Source organism: Lactuca serriola, chromosome 2 (assembly GCF_051521515.1).
Source record: "Lactuca serriola cultivar US96UC23 chromosome 2, Lser_US96UC23_V15, whole genome shotgun sequence".
Lineage (NCBI taxonomy): Eukaryota > Viridiplantae > Streptophyta > Magnoliopsida > Asterales > Asteraceae > Lactuca > Lactuca serriola.
In genome coordinates this window covers 228,989,773-229,004,038 of record NC_136409.1, presented here as the reverse complement: position 1 = coordinate 229,004,038, position 14,266 = coordinate 228,989,773, and the positions used below count along the sequence as shown (strand labels likewise).

The 14,266-nt window shown below is 35.2% G+C and overlaps 1 protein-coding gene and 1 long non-coding RNA gene across 2 annotated transcripts; both read left to right on the top strand.

Annotated features, from left to right (window-relative positions):
- The first annotated feature begins 485 nt into the window (after positions 1-485).
- On the top strand, positions 486-2,050 carry LOC145090853 (kinesin-like protein KIN-12D). Its single transcript, XM_079028907.1, has 2 exons — positions 486-1,737; positions 1,823-2,050. Exon 1 carries the CDS (start codon positions 508-510, stop codon positions 1,564-1,566), a length of 1,059 nt encoding a protein of 352 aa, XP_078885033.1. The 5' UTR covers positions 486-507; the 3' UTR covers positions 1,567-1,737; positions 1,823-2,050.
- Positions 2,051-2,220: 170 nt separating this feature from the next.
- LOC145090852 (uncharacterized) lies at positions 2,221-3,135 on the top strand. The gene is made up of 3 exons (XR_013701784.1): positions 2,221-2,310; positions 2,407-2,481; positions 3,073-3,135. It is a non-coding gene; the product is annotated as an uncharacterized LOC145090852 (long non-coding RNA).
- The last annotated feature ends 11,131 nt before the right edge of the window (positions 3,136-14,266 follow it).

Genomic DNA, 14,266 nt, shown 5'->3' with positions numbered 1-14,266 from the left:
CGATGAAGCTTGTCGTTGTCGTATGCCGCCCTCCCTCGCTGCCTCCTTCTATCTCTGCCCTTTCTTTTTTCTTCGCTTCTATGATCCTCATAAACTTTCTTCCCCAAATTGGCGAGATCTCATCGATTCCAATTGGTTAGTTTTTTATGTTTTTTCCCTCTGTTTTTAATTTAACCTTTCTCTTCATTAATTCAAACTTTGTTAGGGTTTGAATCTAATTTGGGGATTCTGTTGATTTTGGGTGTTGGCATGGAGAAACAGATCCTTTGGGTCTGCATTGGAGATTGTTTGGTCATCAGATGGTGAATATGTTGTTAGAGAGAATGGAAATTGGTTGAAGGGTATCTTAGAATTGACATTTTTCTTTAACTACACAGCTTTACGGGCTTGAACTTATGGATGCGAAGGTAAATGCAGCAGAACATGCAGCAAAAGTTTGAAGAGGCTCATTACACAATCAAAGAAGCAGATGTTATGATCAATGAGCTTGTGATTGCAAAAGAAACCATGAAGCTTGACATTGAAGCTTTGAAGAAAAAGGAGGTTGCTTTAGTCAATGAGAGGGATACCCTTAAGGAAAATTATGAAGAAGATATTATGGGAATGAAGAAAGAAGTAAGGGAGCTCGAGGGTATGATTATGGAAATCCAGTCTTTGGTAGATAAGGATTTGATACCAACAGTGTCTGATTTGTTTTCCATGAAGTCTCGCCTTCATGAAGACATATGGTCTGAGATTATTATGAAAGATTATGCTGTGTTAGTGCTACATGTGTGTCACATGGGAATACTCTTGCAAACAGTAACTGGACTGAAAGCAGAAAATAGTTTGCTTCAACATGGTTTATGTGAATCGAATTCTCTAGTGTCACAACTAAAGGATCATAACTTGAAATCAATAAAAGAGCTGGAAATGTGTAGAGTGGTTCAAGGGAAGTTACTTGCTGACATCAAGAATAGTTTTGATTGTGTCACCAAGAGTACAGAAGAAAATGGAGTGTTTTCCATGAAGCTAGCCAGTTTTGAAAAGAGGATACTAAGCTTACAGCTTCAAGAGGAAGCAATGGTGGAAAGATCAAATTACATGGGATCCGAGCTTTCTGTTTTAGTGAAGGAAATGAATGCCATGGATAAAGATGAAGAGCTGAGAGATCTTGAAAAGAAGTTCATGGTGGATTTGTTTGTAAAAGAAATTGAATTGCTTATTGTGTCATCAGCACTAAAACAAATGGATTCAAAAAGAATGGATCTTGAGCATGAGAATAACAATATGTTTATGGTTCTTGAGAAGTTTAAAGAAAACATTGTTATGGTTAGTGTGGATATGCAATTCAAAGATGCCATCTTGTTGGACAAAGAAGCCAAGTTGCTTATTGTGTCATCAGGGCTAAGCCAAATGGATTCAAAAAGAAAGGAACTTGAGAATGAGAATAACAAGATGTTTATGGTTCTTGAGAAGTTTAAAGAAAACATGGTTATGGCTAATGTGGATATGCAATCAAAAGATTCCATCTTGTTGGAAAAAGAAGCTGAGGTTGCCTTTTTGAACAAAGATGTGAAGCAGTGAAGGCAAAAGAAAATGAGTTGATTATTGTGTCATCAAGACTAGAACAATTGGATTCACAAAGAAAGGATCTTGAGAATGAGAATAATAGTATGTTAATGGTTCTTGAAAAGTTTAAATAAGAGGGGGTGAAACAAGTAGACTGTATGCTGAATATAGATTGCTGAAACAATAGTATGAGAATAATAGTATTATTGTTTTGTATTTACTTAATGAAATCTCATTTCTACAACATTGTTAATTCTTTTTTTGAATATAGATTGCTGAAACAAGTAGACTGTATGCTGAAGAGAAAGAAGAGGAGGTGAAATTATATGAGAAATCTGTTGAAGAGCTGGATTGTATGGTGATTGTCCTTGAAAACCAGGTTAGCTTTTTTTTTTTTTTTTTAATTAGAAGTTAGCATTATATTGTAAAACTTTAGATGTATTTTTTAATTTTTGTTGTATATTAATTTAAGGTTGACAGGTCAAAGGAGATGCTGAAAGGCAACGATTGCAAAGGGAAGAGCTAGAACTAGAGTTTCATGCTTTTATACAACAAATCAACCAAGTCAAAGCTAGTGATTAAGACATAAAAAGGTTTGATAACCATAACTCATCAAAGAAACATTGAAATAATTGTGCATTTTTTTTTGACAAATGACTCTTTTTCTACAGAGCTTTGAATGAAAAAGAGAAAAGTCTTCAAGAGTCCCTTCAGCGGGTTGAACTTCTTGAAAAAGAGATTGCCAACAAAGATAAAGTGGTGCAAGTTCTTCTCTTTTTTCCTGTATCTGATTAAAACCATATGTAAGTTAACTAATTTAACCTGTATTTTTATTATTTTTTAATTTTTTCTCAGATTGTCCAACATAAAGCTCACATTTCCGAGCTTAATCTGCATGCTGAAGCTCAAGCTAGAGAATACAAACAAACGGTAAACAATAGTTAGATTTTTTTGATTAAATTCTTGATATTGTTTTACAATCTTAACTTCAAAAAACAATTTAAAGCATTGGAGGCAATGGCTGTTGCTGACCAAGTCAAATCAAATGTTTTTGTTTCCCACATCTCAAATTCACCATCAAAGAAACTAGAAAAGAATGGATCAAGAACAAGAGGTTTTGGTTCCTCTTTTTAATGCATAAGAATAGGATTAGCACAACAAATAAAGTCTGAGAGAGATAAAGAGCTTACTACTGCAAGAAAGCGAATTGAAGAGCTTGAAGCATTGGCTGCAAGTCGCCAAAAAGAGGCATAAATTTCAAATCATTTTATAGATAAAATTTATCTATTTCTGAAAGAACATCATGTGAAACTTTCTGCATTAAGTGAAGAAACACTCATATATAGCTTACTGGATTAAGGGATTGTTTCTTTCTACTTAGTATTTCTTACTGTTTGTGAACAAGCCTCTCATCTCACATTTGAGTTTATAGGAATCAACAATCACTATGAAACTTCTAGTGTTTAGATTTCTTACTGGTTGTGAACATTTGTTTCTTCCCTTTCTACCCTTTACTTGCAGGTTGATGATTTGTCAAGAATGTTCAGACTATTTTTCAAAAATACCCCATGGATTGGATCTTGTCTCTAGTATGTTTAAACAGGTTTGTGATTTAGGAGTTGGATTCTATTTTTTTTTAAGTAGAATGCAGTTATTTGTATTTGTTGTCATCTGTTTTTATCTTTTTGACGCAATGCAGCATGTTGCTGCTGAAGGCACAACCTTCGTCAAACAGGCAAAAGATGCTGCAAGTAATGAGAAGACAGAAAGAGATTGGAGGTTGATCCTGCTACATGGCCAATAATGATCTTTAGGGTCTGCTAGAAGGATTGGAGATTGTAGTTAAGCTTCTATCTAAGACTTCACGCCAAAGACTTAATGAATTTAAGATATCATATTTTGGCATGGCTAGAAGCTTTGGAGGAAACGAGACTCAAGCAAAAGTAAACACACAGAGAGTTGTTGGCACATAGTAAGCAAGATAATGCAATTGTATATAAGCGAGTTCATTTATTTATAGCATTTACTCACTATTGGAATAATTATTTGTATTTGACATATTACTGAAATGAATTATCTTTGTTATTTGTGGTATTTTATTTTGTATTATGAGATTTTTAATGTATTATTTAATTTGAAAATTAGTAAATCTATAAATAATATTTTTTTAAACATTTAAAATTATGATACGCAAAAACATGTGTCATCTTCATTTATGACATGGCCTTTCTTGATATGCATTGCGTGTCATTAACACGCGCGTCGTAAGGTTACGACACGCGAATGCGTGTCGTCTTCCTTTATGACAGGGCCTTCCTTGATACGCATTGCGTGTCGTAAACGCGCGTCGTAATTGCACGTCGTAAATGAGCGTCGTCTATAGGCGACGCGCAAAAGCGCGTCGTCTCTCTTTATGACAGGGCCTTCCTTGACGCGCATTTGCGCGTCGTCTGAGCCTTTTACGACGCGCAATGAGCGTCGTAAAAGGCTGTTTTTCTAGTAGTGTATGCTAGATGAACGATTTATACATGTTTACTCGATTTAAATTGTATATGTATTTTATACCTATAATTATGTTGGGTAAAGATGGGTAGATAATATAGATGATGAAATATGAAATAAATGATGAGAAGCCTTGATGTTAATGTTGATCCAATCATCTAGCGGAGTATAGATGATGATCATGGAGTATTCTAGACAGTCTAATGGAACGTTGACAGGCTCACAACTTGTAGGTGTTTTTGAACTACGTGTTCACCAAGTTTACTCCGTCCCCCTCATGGTTTCCTTACTGACATATATTGCTCAGGAATCCCCAAAGCATTATTTTCAATACTGAATATAATCCTTAGGCTAAGTCCCTTAAATTAGATGCTTTAGGTACAACAAGTGAGGATAACGGGAACAGGTAATCGGGTTGAATGATTTGCTGAAATTAAAGAGCTTAATTATTGTGAGTTGAAATGTAACGACGTGAAAATTTGAAACAATTTTTCATTTTTAAAATGCATACTCTTCATAACATATCTTATAAAAATCTCTTTTATTTAATTAAAAAGCACAACTCCATTATAAATCCAGGATCCTCTTAACTCTTTCTTTGGTGTGTACAATCAAGTTGGTGTCGTCCCACGATCCAGACAAGAAACCTGAAACACATAACACATAACACATAACACGGTAAACACGAAGCTTAGTGAGTTCCCCAAAATACCACATACAATACATATTAGCCACTCGAGGATATAACTCTGTTTGACCCTCTAGTCAATGTGTCTCAGTGGGACCCTCCAGTCCCATAACTCTGTGGACCCTCTGGTCCTAAGCTCGTTGGACCCTCCGGTCCGGTCTGCTTGAGCCTTCCGGCCTCATGAATCGTTGGACCCTCCGGTCCGGTCTATAAACTCTGCATAGCATAAATCACAAAGACATAATGCATAGCATGTTACATATAACATGATAACATAATACTCAATGTAAGCACATAAGACCTTCCGGTCACACATAACTACCACTCAAGGTAAAGTATAGTGAGAAGACTCAGCTCGGGTGAAGAACAGCTCCTATAAACACTGCTGCTACGCACCGGCCTCTAACCCTGTGCCAAACCCACAATTTCCTCAATTAGGAGCGAAGTCCAACCTCTAACTTATTGGGTCCAAGGATAGACCACCTACCAGCCCATTAATGCCCTAAGCCCATTGGGCACACCAAGGCCTAATAATAAATGGGCCCTCACACGGCCCAAAATCCAAACTAAGAGGCAAGCCCAACTTAAGGGCCCAAAGCACAAACATATGATTCTCTGATCCAAGGCTCTATTGCGTGAAGCCCGAACCCTAGGCCCAACACTCAAGGTCCAACTCATCACTTAGCCCAAAAGCCCACAGAGGGGTTACGCGGGGCGTACCTCCTTTGGTATGCTCAGCGTACTCAAGCATGGACAAATCTGATCGGGGACTTTAACCTAGTACGCGGGGCGTACTAGGATTACACTAGGCATACTCTCAGTTTTGCTTAAATCAATTTCTGGGTCTTAACCCGTTAAGACCTTAACTCATCTCTTGGGTCTGGACTTCCTAGCATCTCCTACTCCATAAAGTTATCGACTTTAAGCCTTTGCATGGTTGAAGAATTCACAAGCACCTAAAACATTTATTCTCTTAACCCATTAAGCTCTTATCTCATGCATAACTTGGTTCCAACACCCAAGATCCCATTTTTATGACATTACACCATTAATAAGCTCAAAAAGGAAGGGTCTTAGTCTCTGGAGTTCAAGATCTCATCAAGTCTCCACCTTTTTGGGACAAAACCCTAAAATACCCCATTAACATACTTAAACAAAAGAGAGGTAAAGTTTAAAGCTTTATACCTCAAAAAGAAGCTCCCATCTCAGATATGCTCAGATCTAGAAGCTTGGACTCCAACTCCTTCTTCTTTAAGGCTTCCACTTCTCCTCAAGAGCACACAAAACTCTCAAAAGCTCTTAAATACACATACAAGCTCCAAGCATGAAGGACTAGGGTTTTGGAGGGTTTGTTCTCTGAGAAAGGTGGCCAGAAATGAGGCCATCTCATTCTTTATATAGGGTCACTTAAAATATTAGGGTTTTCCTTCTGTGCCTAGTACGCCCAACGTACTAGGTGGCTCTTGCTTAAGGAATACGTGCAATTGTACGCTAAGCGTACGCATGCGTACGCCCAGCGTACTTCGCTGCTACACTTCTCCACTTAGGGACTCATCTTGCCAAATCTTCAAACTTCCATAGCTCCTTTGATATAACTCTGATTCCAGAGATCCTTATACCTACAGGAAGGTGATGAGATGCCTTATGATTTCAGCAACTCGCCACAACCCGAGACTTTCTCATGTCCGGCTCATGGCCCACGAACCCTAATCATGGACAATCCGAATCAGGATATTACATGAAAACCCTATGTGCTCACTAAACTTCCAATCCTGACCCACTCAGTTTCTTGTATTACAGGTAATGGCACGAGACCACTAGTATGATGAACAGATAAGAGAATTATGGATTATAGACCAGTAGAATAATAGATGTTGTAAGAGCTATGTTATTTTTCGTTTATGTTTATGTATTGTATTGATGATAACATCCCAACGTTTTTAATATAATTAAAATGCATTTCTTCGGAAATGCTTTGATAATATCTTTATCACATTTTGCGAACAAATTCCGCAATATTATTCTTCAAAACGATACTCTGATTTTTAAATAAAGCATAAACAAATCGGTCTTTTCTGGCCGTGAAATTGGGGATGTCACGTGAAGTTTGTTTTGAATTAGAGTTCGACAGTGGCTTTGGAAATCACTTTTTGTTGTTTGGTTATACTTGTAATTGTAGTTATAGACTTATCCAAGTGGGAGACTGTCAGATGAAGGTGTCTATGCTCATAAGTAAATTGGTATAAATTTACAAATAGAAGCAAAATCCTTTTTGGATTGCCTTCATAACCAGAAATAACTAGAAATGATATTAGGGGGGAGAGAGAGAGAGATAAATGATTTGTTAATATATTATGTGATTAATATAGCAATTGGAAATAGATAATTGAAATGTTAATTTGTTATGTGATTAATAAATTAACATGAGATAAATAGTTAAATAATTGATTTATTAATTGATAAATTTATGGGAAATCAATAAGAATTAATATATTTGTTAATCAGAATTAATCTGAAATTAATTTGGGATCAATTGGAATTAATTAAAGGTACAAGAGGTGAATTGTAATTGTTTAATAGTTGAAGAATAGAAGTAATTCTAGAACCATCCAATGATTTGAACATATATTAAATCTATTATTTAATTAATTCAAATCCGTTTTTTCCTGTAACTTACCTAAACTATAAATAGGACTCCAAGACCAAAAAATTCCATTCATACCTTTACCTACAAGCTTAGGAACGGTTTTTCTATCCCTTTCCCCTCTTTCCTCTTCATTCTACAGTTTTTAGGGTTTTAGATGTGAGCCATTAGAGACATCACAATTTTGATGCTTGCTTTCTATAGACACAAAGGAAAGGATTAAAGATTTATTTGCTATAATAAATCAAAAGGTATGTAAATCCTAATTCATGAATTTCTATTTTCATAGAGATCCTTTAAGGTTCTTGAATTTCATAGTATGTTGTTGTCAATTAGAGAACCATATATCCTTTATAGGTTGCATGTGAACTTAAGTGTTTAGAAAGCCTATCAGAAATTAATACAGGAAAATGAATTTCTTTAATTAAATCTAATAGTTATGAATTTACTGGATATGTGGATGTTGATTAAGGTAAGTGTTTATCATCTAGAAGATTTTTTATTGGATATTTGGTATGTATTGGAAAATCGTTTGTTTCCTTGAAAAGCAAGAAACATGCAACTGTTTCTCGTTCTTCCACAGAATCTCATTATTGGGCTTTGGGTTTTATATCTTGTGAAATTCTTTGGATTTTGAAAATTATGTTTGATTTGGCAATTAACGAGTTAACTGATGTTAATGTTTTCTGCGATAATGATTCTGCTATTAAACTTGCATAAAATTATATTTTATCGAGAAAACCATGTATTTTAAGTTGACTTGCATTTTATTAGAGAAAAGGTTATGGGTGGTATTTTAAAAATCTTTAAAATTAGTTCTTCTAAAAAAATGTGGATATTTTGACAAAATCTTTAATCAATTCTCATCATGATTTTCTTTCAAAACGAATTGTTCTTTCTGATCTGTTTTGTAAGGGACAATGTTGATTAAGTTGTTACGTTTGAGAAAGGGTGTTGAAATGTTGTAGTATTTCAGGTCAAACTTAACATCTTTTATTGTTTGGATATGTTTTGTTTATTATTGTATTTTGGAGGGTCTGTTGGTAATTTATGGTAAGTTTAGTTTGTAAAGATTTATTGCTTCGAGGGTATATTTTGTTCATGTTCAAATTGTGTGGGTTGTAGCTTAAATATATAAAAGTTGATGAAGAGGAAGCGCAAATCTTATGCTTCATGGGTCAGATTCTTGACCCGACTATATATGTATTGTGTGCTCATCCGGACGACTACCACACACAAATACTCATATCTCTCTCGTTCTCTCAAGAAAGCTAGGGTTAATTGTGATAGGTTTTGTTCATCGAGTTCATACAATCTTCATATCAGAGTGTTTTGTATCTTGAGTCTAGGTTAGGATTACTGTAGATATGATTCAACTGTAAAGTTTCTTGTACAACGAACTGATTTCTAGTTAATAAGGAAGCTATTAAAGTTGTGAATTTATGTGTTTGTGCATTTTATTAGTTTCTTTACAAGTAATTCTCTTGTCCTTATTCTTGTTAATGTTGCATATGATTTTCTTAGTGGCTTTCAACATTAAGATTACCAGGAACGTTATATTGTTATGGGAACAAGTAGAAATATTGTTGTGTCAAGTTAATGTAGGAAAAGTGTATATATCAAAATCTATTTTTTCGGATGCTTAGATTGTTGTGGGTGAAAAATAGCATTCCAGGGTAGCATTAGAGGTGCACATATATCAGTTTTGAATTGATTTTGATTTTTTAAAATTCGTTTTTTTAAACGGTATATATATATATATATATATATATATATATATATATATATATATATATATATCAAGGTTGTAAAAATCGCTCGACGTAGGCTAATCAGTGGACTAGGGTCAAGGGATTAATCATGAGATTAATCGGGTACCATTAATTATTATAAATATTAAAAATTTAATAAATATAACATTAATCATAAGAATAAGAACAATTCAAATACATGGCTTGACCCTTTTCTAGTATTCTTGTGAAACAAAGCCAATTCAAATACATGTTACATCTATATCACTATCTTTCTTTCATAAAAACATCTAGCCAACAATGAAGTTAGATAATGCTCCAAGTAGATTGCTAAAACAAGATGGTTCATTACATTTTGGAACTTTTGAATGCCTCAATATGTGATGGATGACCATCTGTTTCCCTCCCATGATCTTGTTTCTCTTTTCAAACCCATGAATAACTTGGTATATCAAATAACATCTCACTCAGGCATTTCATCCAATAGGTGGAGTGCTCTAGTAATTTTTCCATTTCTCATCAAACCACCAACAAGAATGAGTATTCCAATGAGTATTATAAGTGACTATTCCGAAAACCATCTTCTCAGAACACAAGCACATCGTATCTACCCGATTGCATTTATAGTACATATCCAAAAGAAAGCATATATAATCGGAAATCATCACAGCTAAAGAGAAGACAAAGGTTGCAATCATACCCCTAGAATTCTGTTCTTGCTACTAATCTGATTCGAGATTGAAGAGCTTACAAATTTCAATTTCAAGAACGAAATTGGAACTAACTTTTTTATTAGTCTGAGAGTAATCAACTGCATACTTAGAGACAGATGTAGAGGATGTTTGAGGTTGGAAGGAGACTCAAACCAGAGTAGAAGGCAAGGTTGGAAGGAGACGCAAACCAGAGCAGAAAGCGATGATTTTGAAATGTCAGAGGAAACAACTCCATCGAGTTTTATGGAGAAGATGAGGCCCAATCGATTAGAAATTGGATCGAGATGTGTCGATGATATTGGTGAAGAACAGTATTGTCTTTGTTCATCTTCATCCGTGAAGGTGTTCTTAGAGATTTCGAGTGTAAAGGCACCAAAATCAACTTCAATTGGTGGTAGGATAATAGATGAAGGCAATGGATGTTTTAACAGGTTACAAGTCTCCCATGTGTACAGGGTTAAAATTCTCCCACGTCGCTGGTGGGATAATAGATGAAGACAACTTATTCTATAAAAAAGGGATCTAGCTCCTTTGAGAATCAAACCTAGCTAAGCTTTAGGCTAGCCACCTCCTTTGAGTTGGTGGGTCTTTTAGAGTTACTCAAGTTGTGTTAGTGAGTTAGCTCCATTGACCTGGTGGGTTTCTTAAATATTTGGCCTGATTTAGTCCGATTAGGCGTCCAAATTGGTCCGATTTAGAGCGAATTGAACCGGTTTTGACCGATATTGACCAGGGTCGATTAATTAACCCTCTAACACCTATTTGTAGACGGATGGAGTCCACCAAGCATCTAGGCGCCGATTAATCGGCCGTCTAGACCGATTTTTAAAACATTGATATATATACATACATATATATATATATATATATATATATATATATATATATATATATATATATATAGAGAGAGAGAGAGAGAGAGAGAGAGAGAGAGAGTGTTAAAAACAAATAAGAAGTTAATAACACCGATAAATTGAGAACTTTTCCACGATGAAATTTTAAATAATTATAATATAATAACAACATAAAACATATGTTGTAATTGTCTAAAGGAGTCATAGAAATATCATAATCTTTTTTCAATGTGGATATGTGCATATTTTTGGTCACTTTACATGCATATGTTTGTATGAAAAGTGAAAACTATGAACAAATGGACATTAAAAAAATTCATATTTTTACATTTTGTTCGAAATGGATCCTCCAGATATTGTGTAAGTATATATTTTATGGTGTTTTGATTGAAAAATCTAATTAGAAGAAAAATATCTAATTCACGCATTTTAGTGCTTCATGAAGTTACCATTTAACCCCCACCGATAAGTATATGTAAAATTATAACGCATGTTTCTAGAAATGTCATTTATTACTTTCAAGAAAATAATAAAGAGGGTTTTTGGGAAAAACCTTGTTTACTGTCACTTTATAGGTAGCGGTGTGTGCCACATCATTAGTCACGAGGCGAACATGTATGGGTGTCGACGTATCGCAACAAAAAGCCCTAACCCTAATCTCAGGTCTTGAACCCTAATTAAAGGCAATAACTTCTAGGGTTTCCTCATTTATCCAGCCTCCATCTCTAGAAAGCGTAGATCAAACAAAGCTTAGCCTCATTTCATCCTTCTTATGACTTTAGTGCCTTTAGAGTGTTACTTGAAGAAAAAGAATGTTATTTTAGTTCAAGGATGCAAGATCTAGTGGAGTCTCAATTTTTTACTCATATTCTTAGCTATGTAAGTCATCAAGTTCCAACCTTTATGATTTTAGATTGCTACATCTATGATTTTGAGCATTTTAGGTGTTTTTTATGCAGATTCCATGGAGTTTAGGAAAACTCCAAGTCCAAAGTTTATTTAAAATGGTTTCTAAACCCATTCTGGTGAAAGGAAATGAATGTTAACCTCTTATTTGAACCATGTAGGAAGATTTTTTTTAGCATTTTGGATCTAGGGTTAGAGTTGGTTATGATAGAGGCATGAATGGGGATAAAGTAGGAAACTTTATCCATTAAGATCATCTTTGAGAGTTTTAGAAAGTATGAGCTTTTGTCTTCGAAGATTAAGTTGTTAACAAGAAAAATGATTATGCCTAGAAAAGTACGACACAACCAAGAGCTTGCAAGTGACGCGACTGACCGTTAATCGTTGAATTTTTGATCAGTTAGTTTTTTGGTCAAACTTAGATGGATTTGAGTATTTGAATGTGGTATGATCTTTGTTTGGTATTAGGTGGTTTGTGTGAGCTGTTCGTGTGAGGAAATTGTTTTTGAGATTGTGATTGGTAGATTCAGATGGATTTTCTCACTATATTACGTGAGACATTATATGTCCTTGTCCGGTATAATGTATGAGTATCGTTAGTGTGTATGTGTGTGTATATATATATATATATATATATATATATATATATATATATATATATATATATATATATATATGGGTAAACTAGATAAGTATTTTCTATGTTAATTTGATGGTCATATGGGTGGTTGGCTAAGAGCATTCGGGCCTAGTAGGAGGATGGCTTGGAGTTTGTAGGTCAGTGGGATGATGACCCACTAAGGTGTTGATTGTTATTCGGCTGGGAGTCTACAAGTCAGGTGGGAAGTTGACTACATGCGTACTGGCCCACTGAGGTGTTGACTGTGAGTTTACCGTTGTTATGCATTGTATGTGTGATAAAATGTAAGGTATATTGGCGGACTCATTAAGCTTTGTGCTTACGTTTTAAAGTTAAATATATTTCTCGTTGTTCCATTGACAGATGGAATGATGTGGCTTGACTGTATTTGCATCGTGATTGATATGTTTTTGGATTTCCACAAACTTTGTGCCATGTTTTGATTTGTGATTTGGTGTTTGAAACAATTTGATACTTACTATGTTTTTATGAAAATAGTTTTGTGTTGCTTACTTATATTTTAAAAAGAAAATTTTGGTTTGAAATTTGAGACATTATAAAAATGATGAATTTACCCTTTGTTTTTTTCATTTTTCTTCATTTTCGAATTTCGGGCACCGTTTTTGTTATTGAGTTGAAAATATGAATAAGAACTGTGATTGAATTAGGTCCCCATTGTCACCATAACAACCTCCATCTTTATACTCTCTTCCTTATATGTTATTCACCTCATCTCAAACGGCCCCTCTGTCACCGAGGAGAAATTCCTCCATCCTTCACCTTTAACTTTGGTCACCACTCTCCTCTCTTCCCTAATCATCATCTTCGTCCATCACTCTTTTTCATCATTACATCTCGACGGTTACCTTCCTATTATCATTTACTTGTTGTAACTTCTGCTAATTTGCGTCCACAATCCTCTGCTCCGGTGAGCACCGCCTCCTCTTCATTTATAGACTCATCCACTCATCACCTTTCTTTTCCATCAACACTTACAATTTAGATAAATGTTGAAGATGAATAAGGTAGGTCGGGCACCCCAGAAATGCCCGAAAATATGTATGATATGTGATTGTACGATATGCGGTACGATGGGGGAACTCACTAAGCTTCGTGCTTACAGTTTTCAATTTTGGTTTCAGGTACCTCTTCTTCGAAGGGGAAGGAGCCGGCGCGGTAGTAGCCCATCACACACATGTTTCGTATTCCGCATCATGAGACCTTCTTGGGGATTTGTACACTGACATTTTTATGTTATTGTAATGTTTTTCCAGACATGCGATATCTTTATAAAATGTTATGACCAATAAACGTTTTATTCAAATGTTTTGCTAAATATATGTTTTCAAAAAATGAAATTTTGGGCTAATATTTTGGGGTGTTACAAGTTGGTATCAGAGCCCTGGTTTGAGGGATTCGGACACACCTTCGGGGATGTTTGAACTCAAATCGAGGGATTAAAAGATTTTGGAAAGAGAAAATGTTTTCTAAAAGGGCTAAGTAAAAGGGTTTTAAGAAAGAACAAAGTGTGTGATGTGTGCGACCGGCCGAGCTCAAGTAAGTATTCCCCAGTGTACCCATACAAGTTTATATATGCTTATCAGTTTCTGTAGAACAACATGCTAGAATAGGACTAAGGATCTAGGAGTGATGCCTTATGTGTCTGCTTTCTGTGCTTTAGTATATGAAAAGTTGCATGCTAGAATTGAGTAGACAGCAGTAGGGTAGCTTGTTTAGGTTATTCCTGATAGTACGAGTTTATCATTGTATGCTAGTCCAGTTTTTTTTTTCTCTACGAGGATAGAGTTTCTTGAAATTGTTTCCTTTATGACCAAATGTTGTTGCTTTGTGCTATGTGGGCTTTGAAGTGATGGGAGTTAGCTGTTAGGTGAATATGTTAAAGTCACATGTGACCAGGGTTGAATAATCTCAGAGTGTTGGATTTGACCCTATTGCGTAGCTCTTGTTTGAGTCCTAACCGTGGTAGGGATGAGTCCCTCACTCGAAGGATTATCCG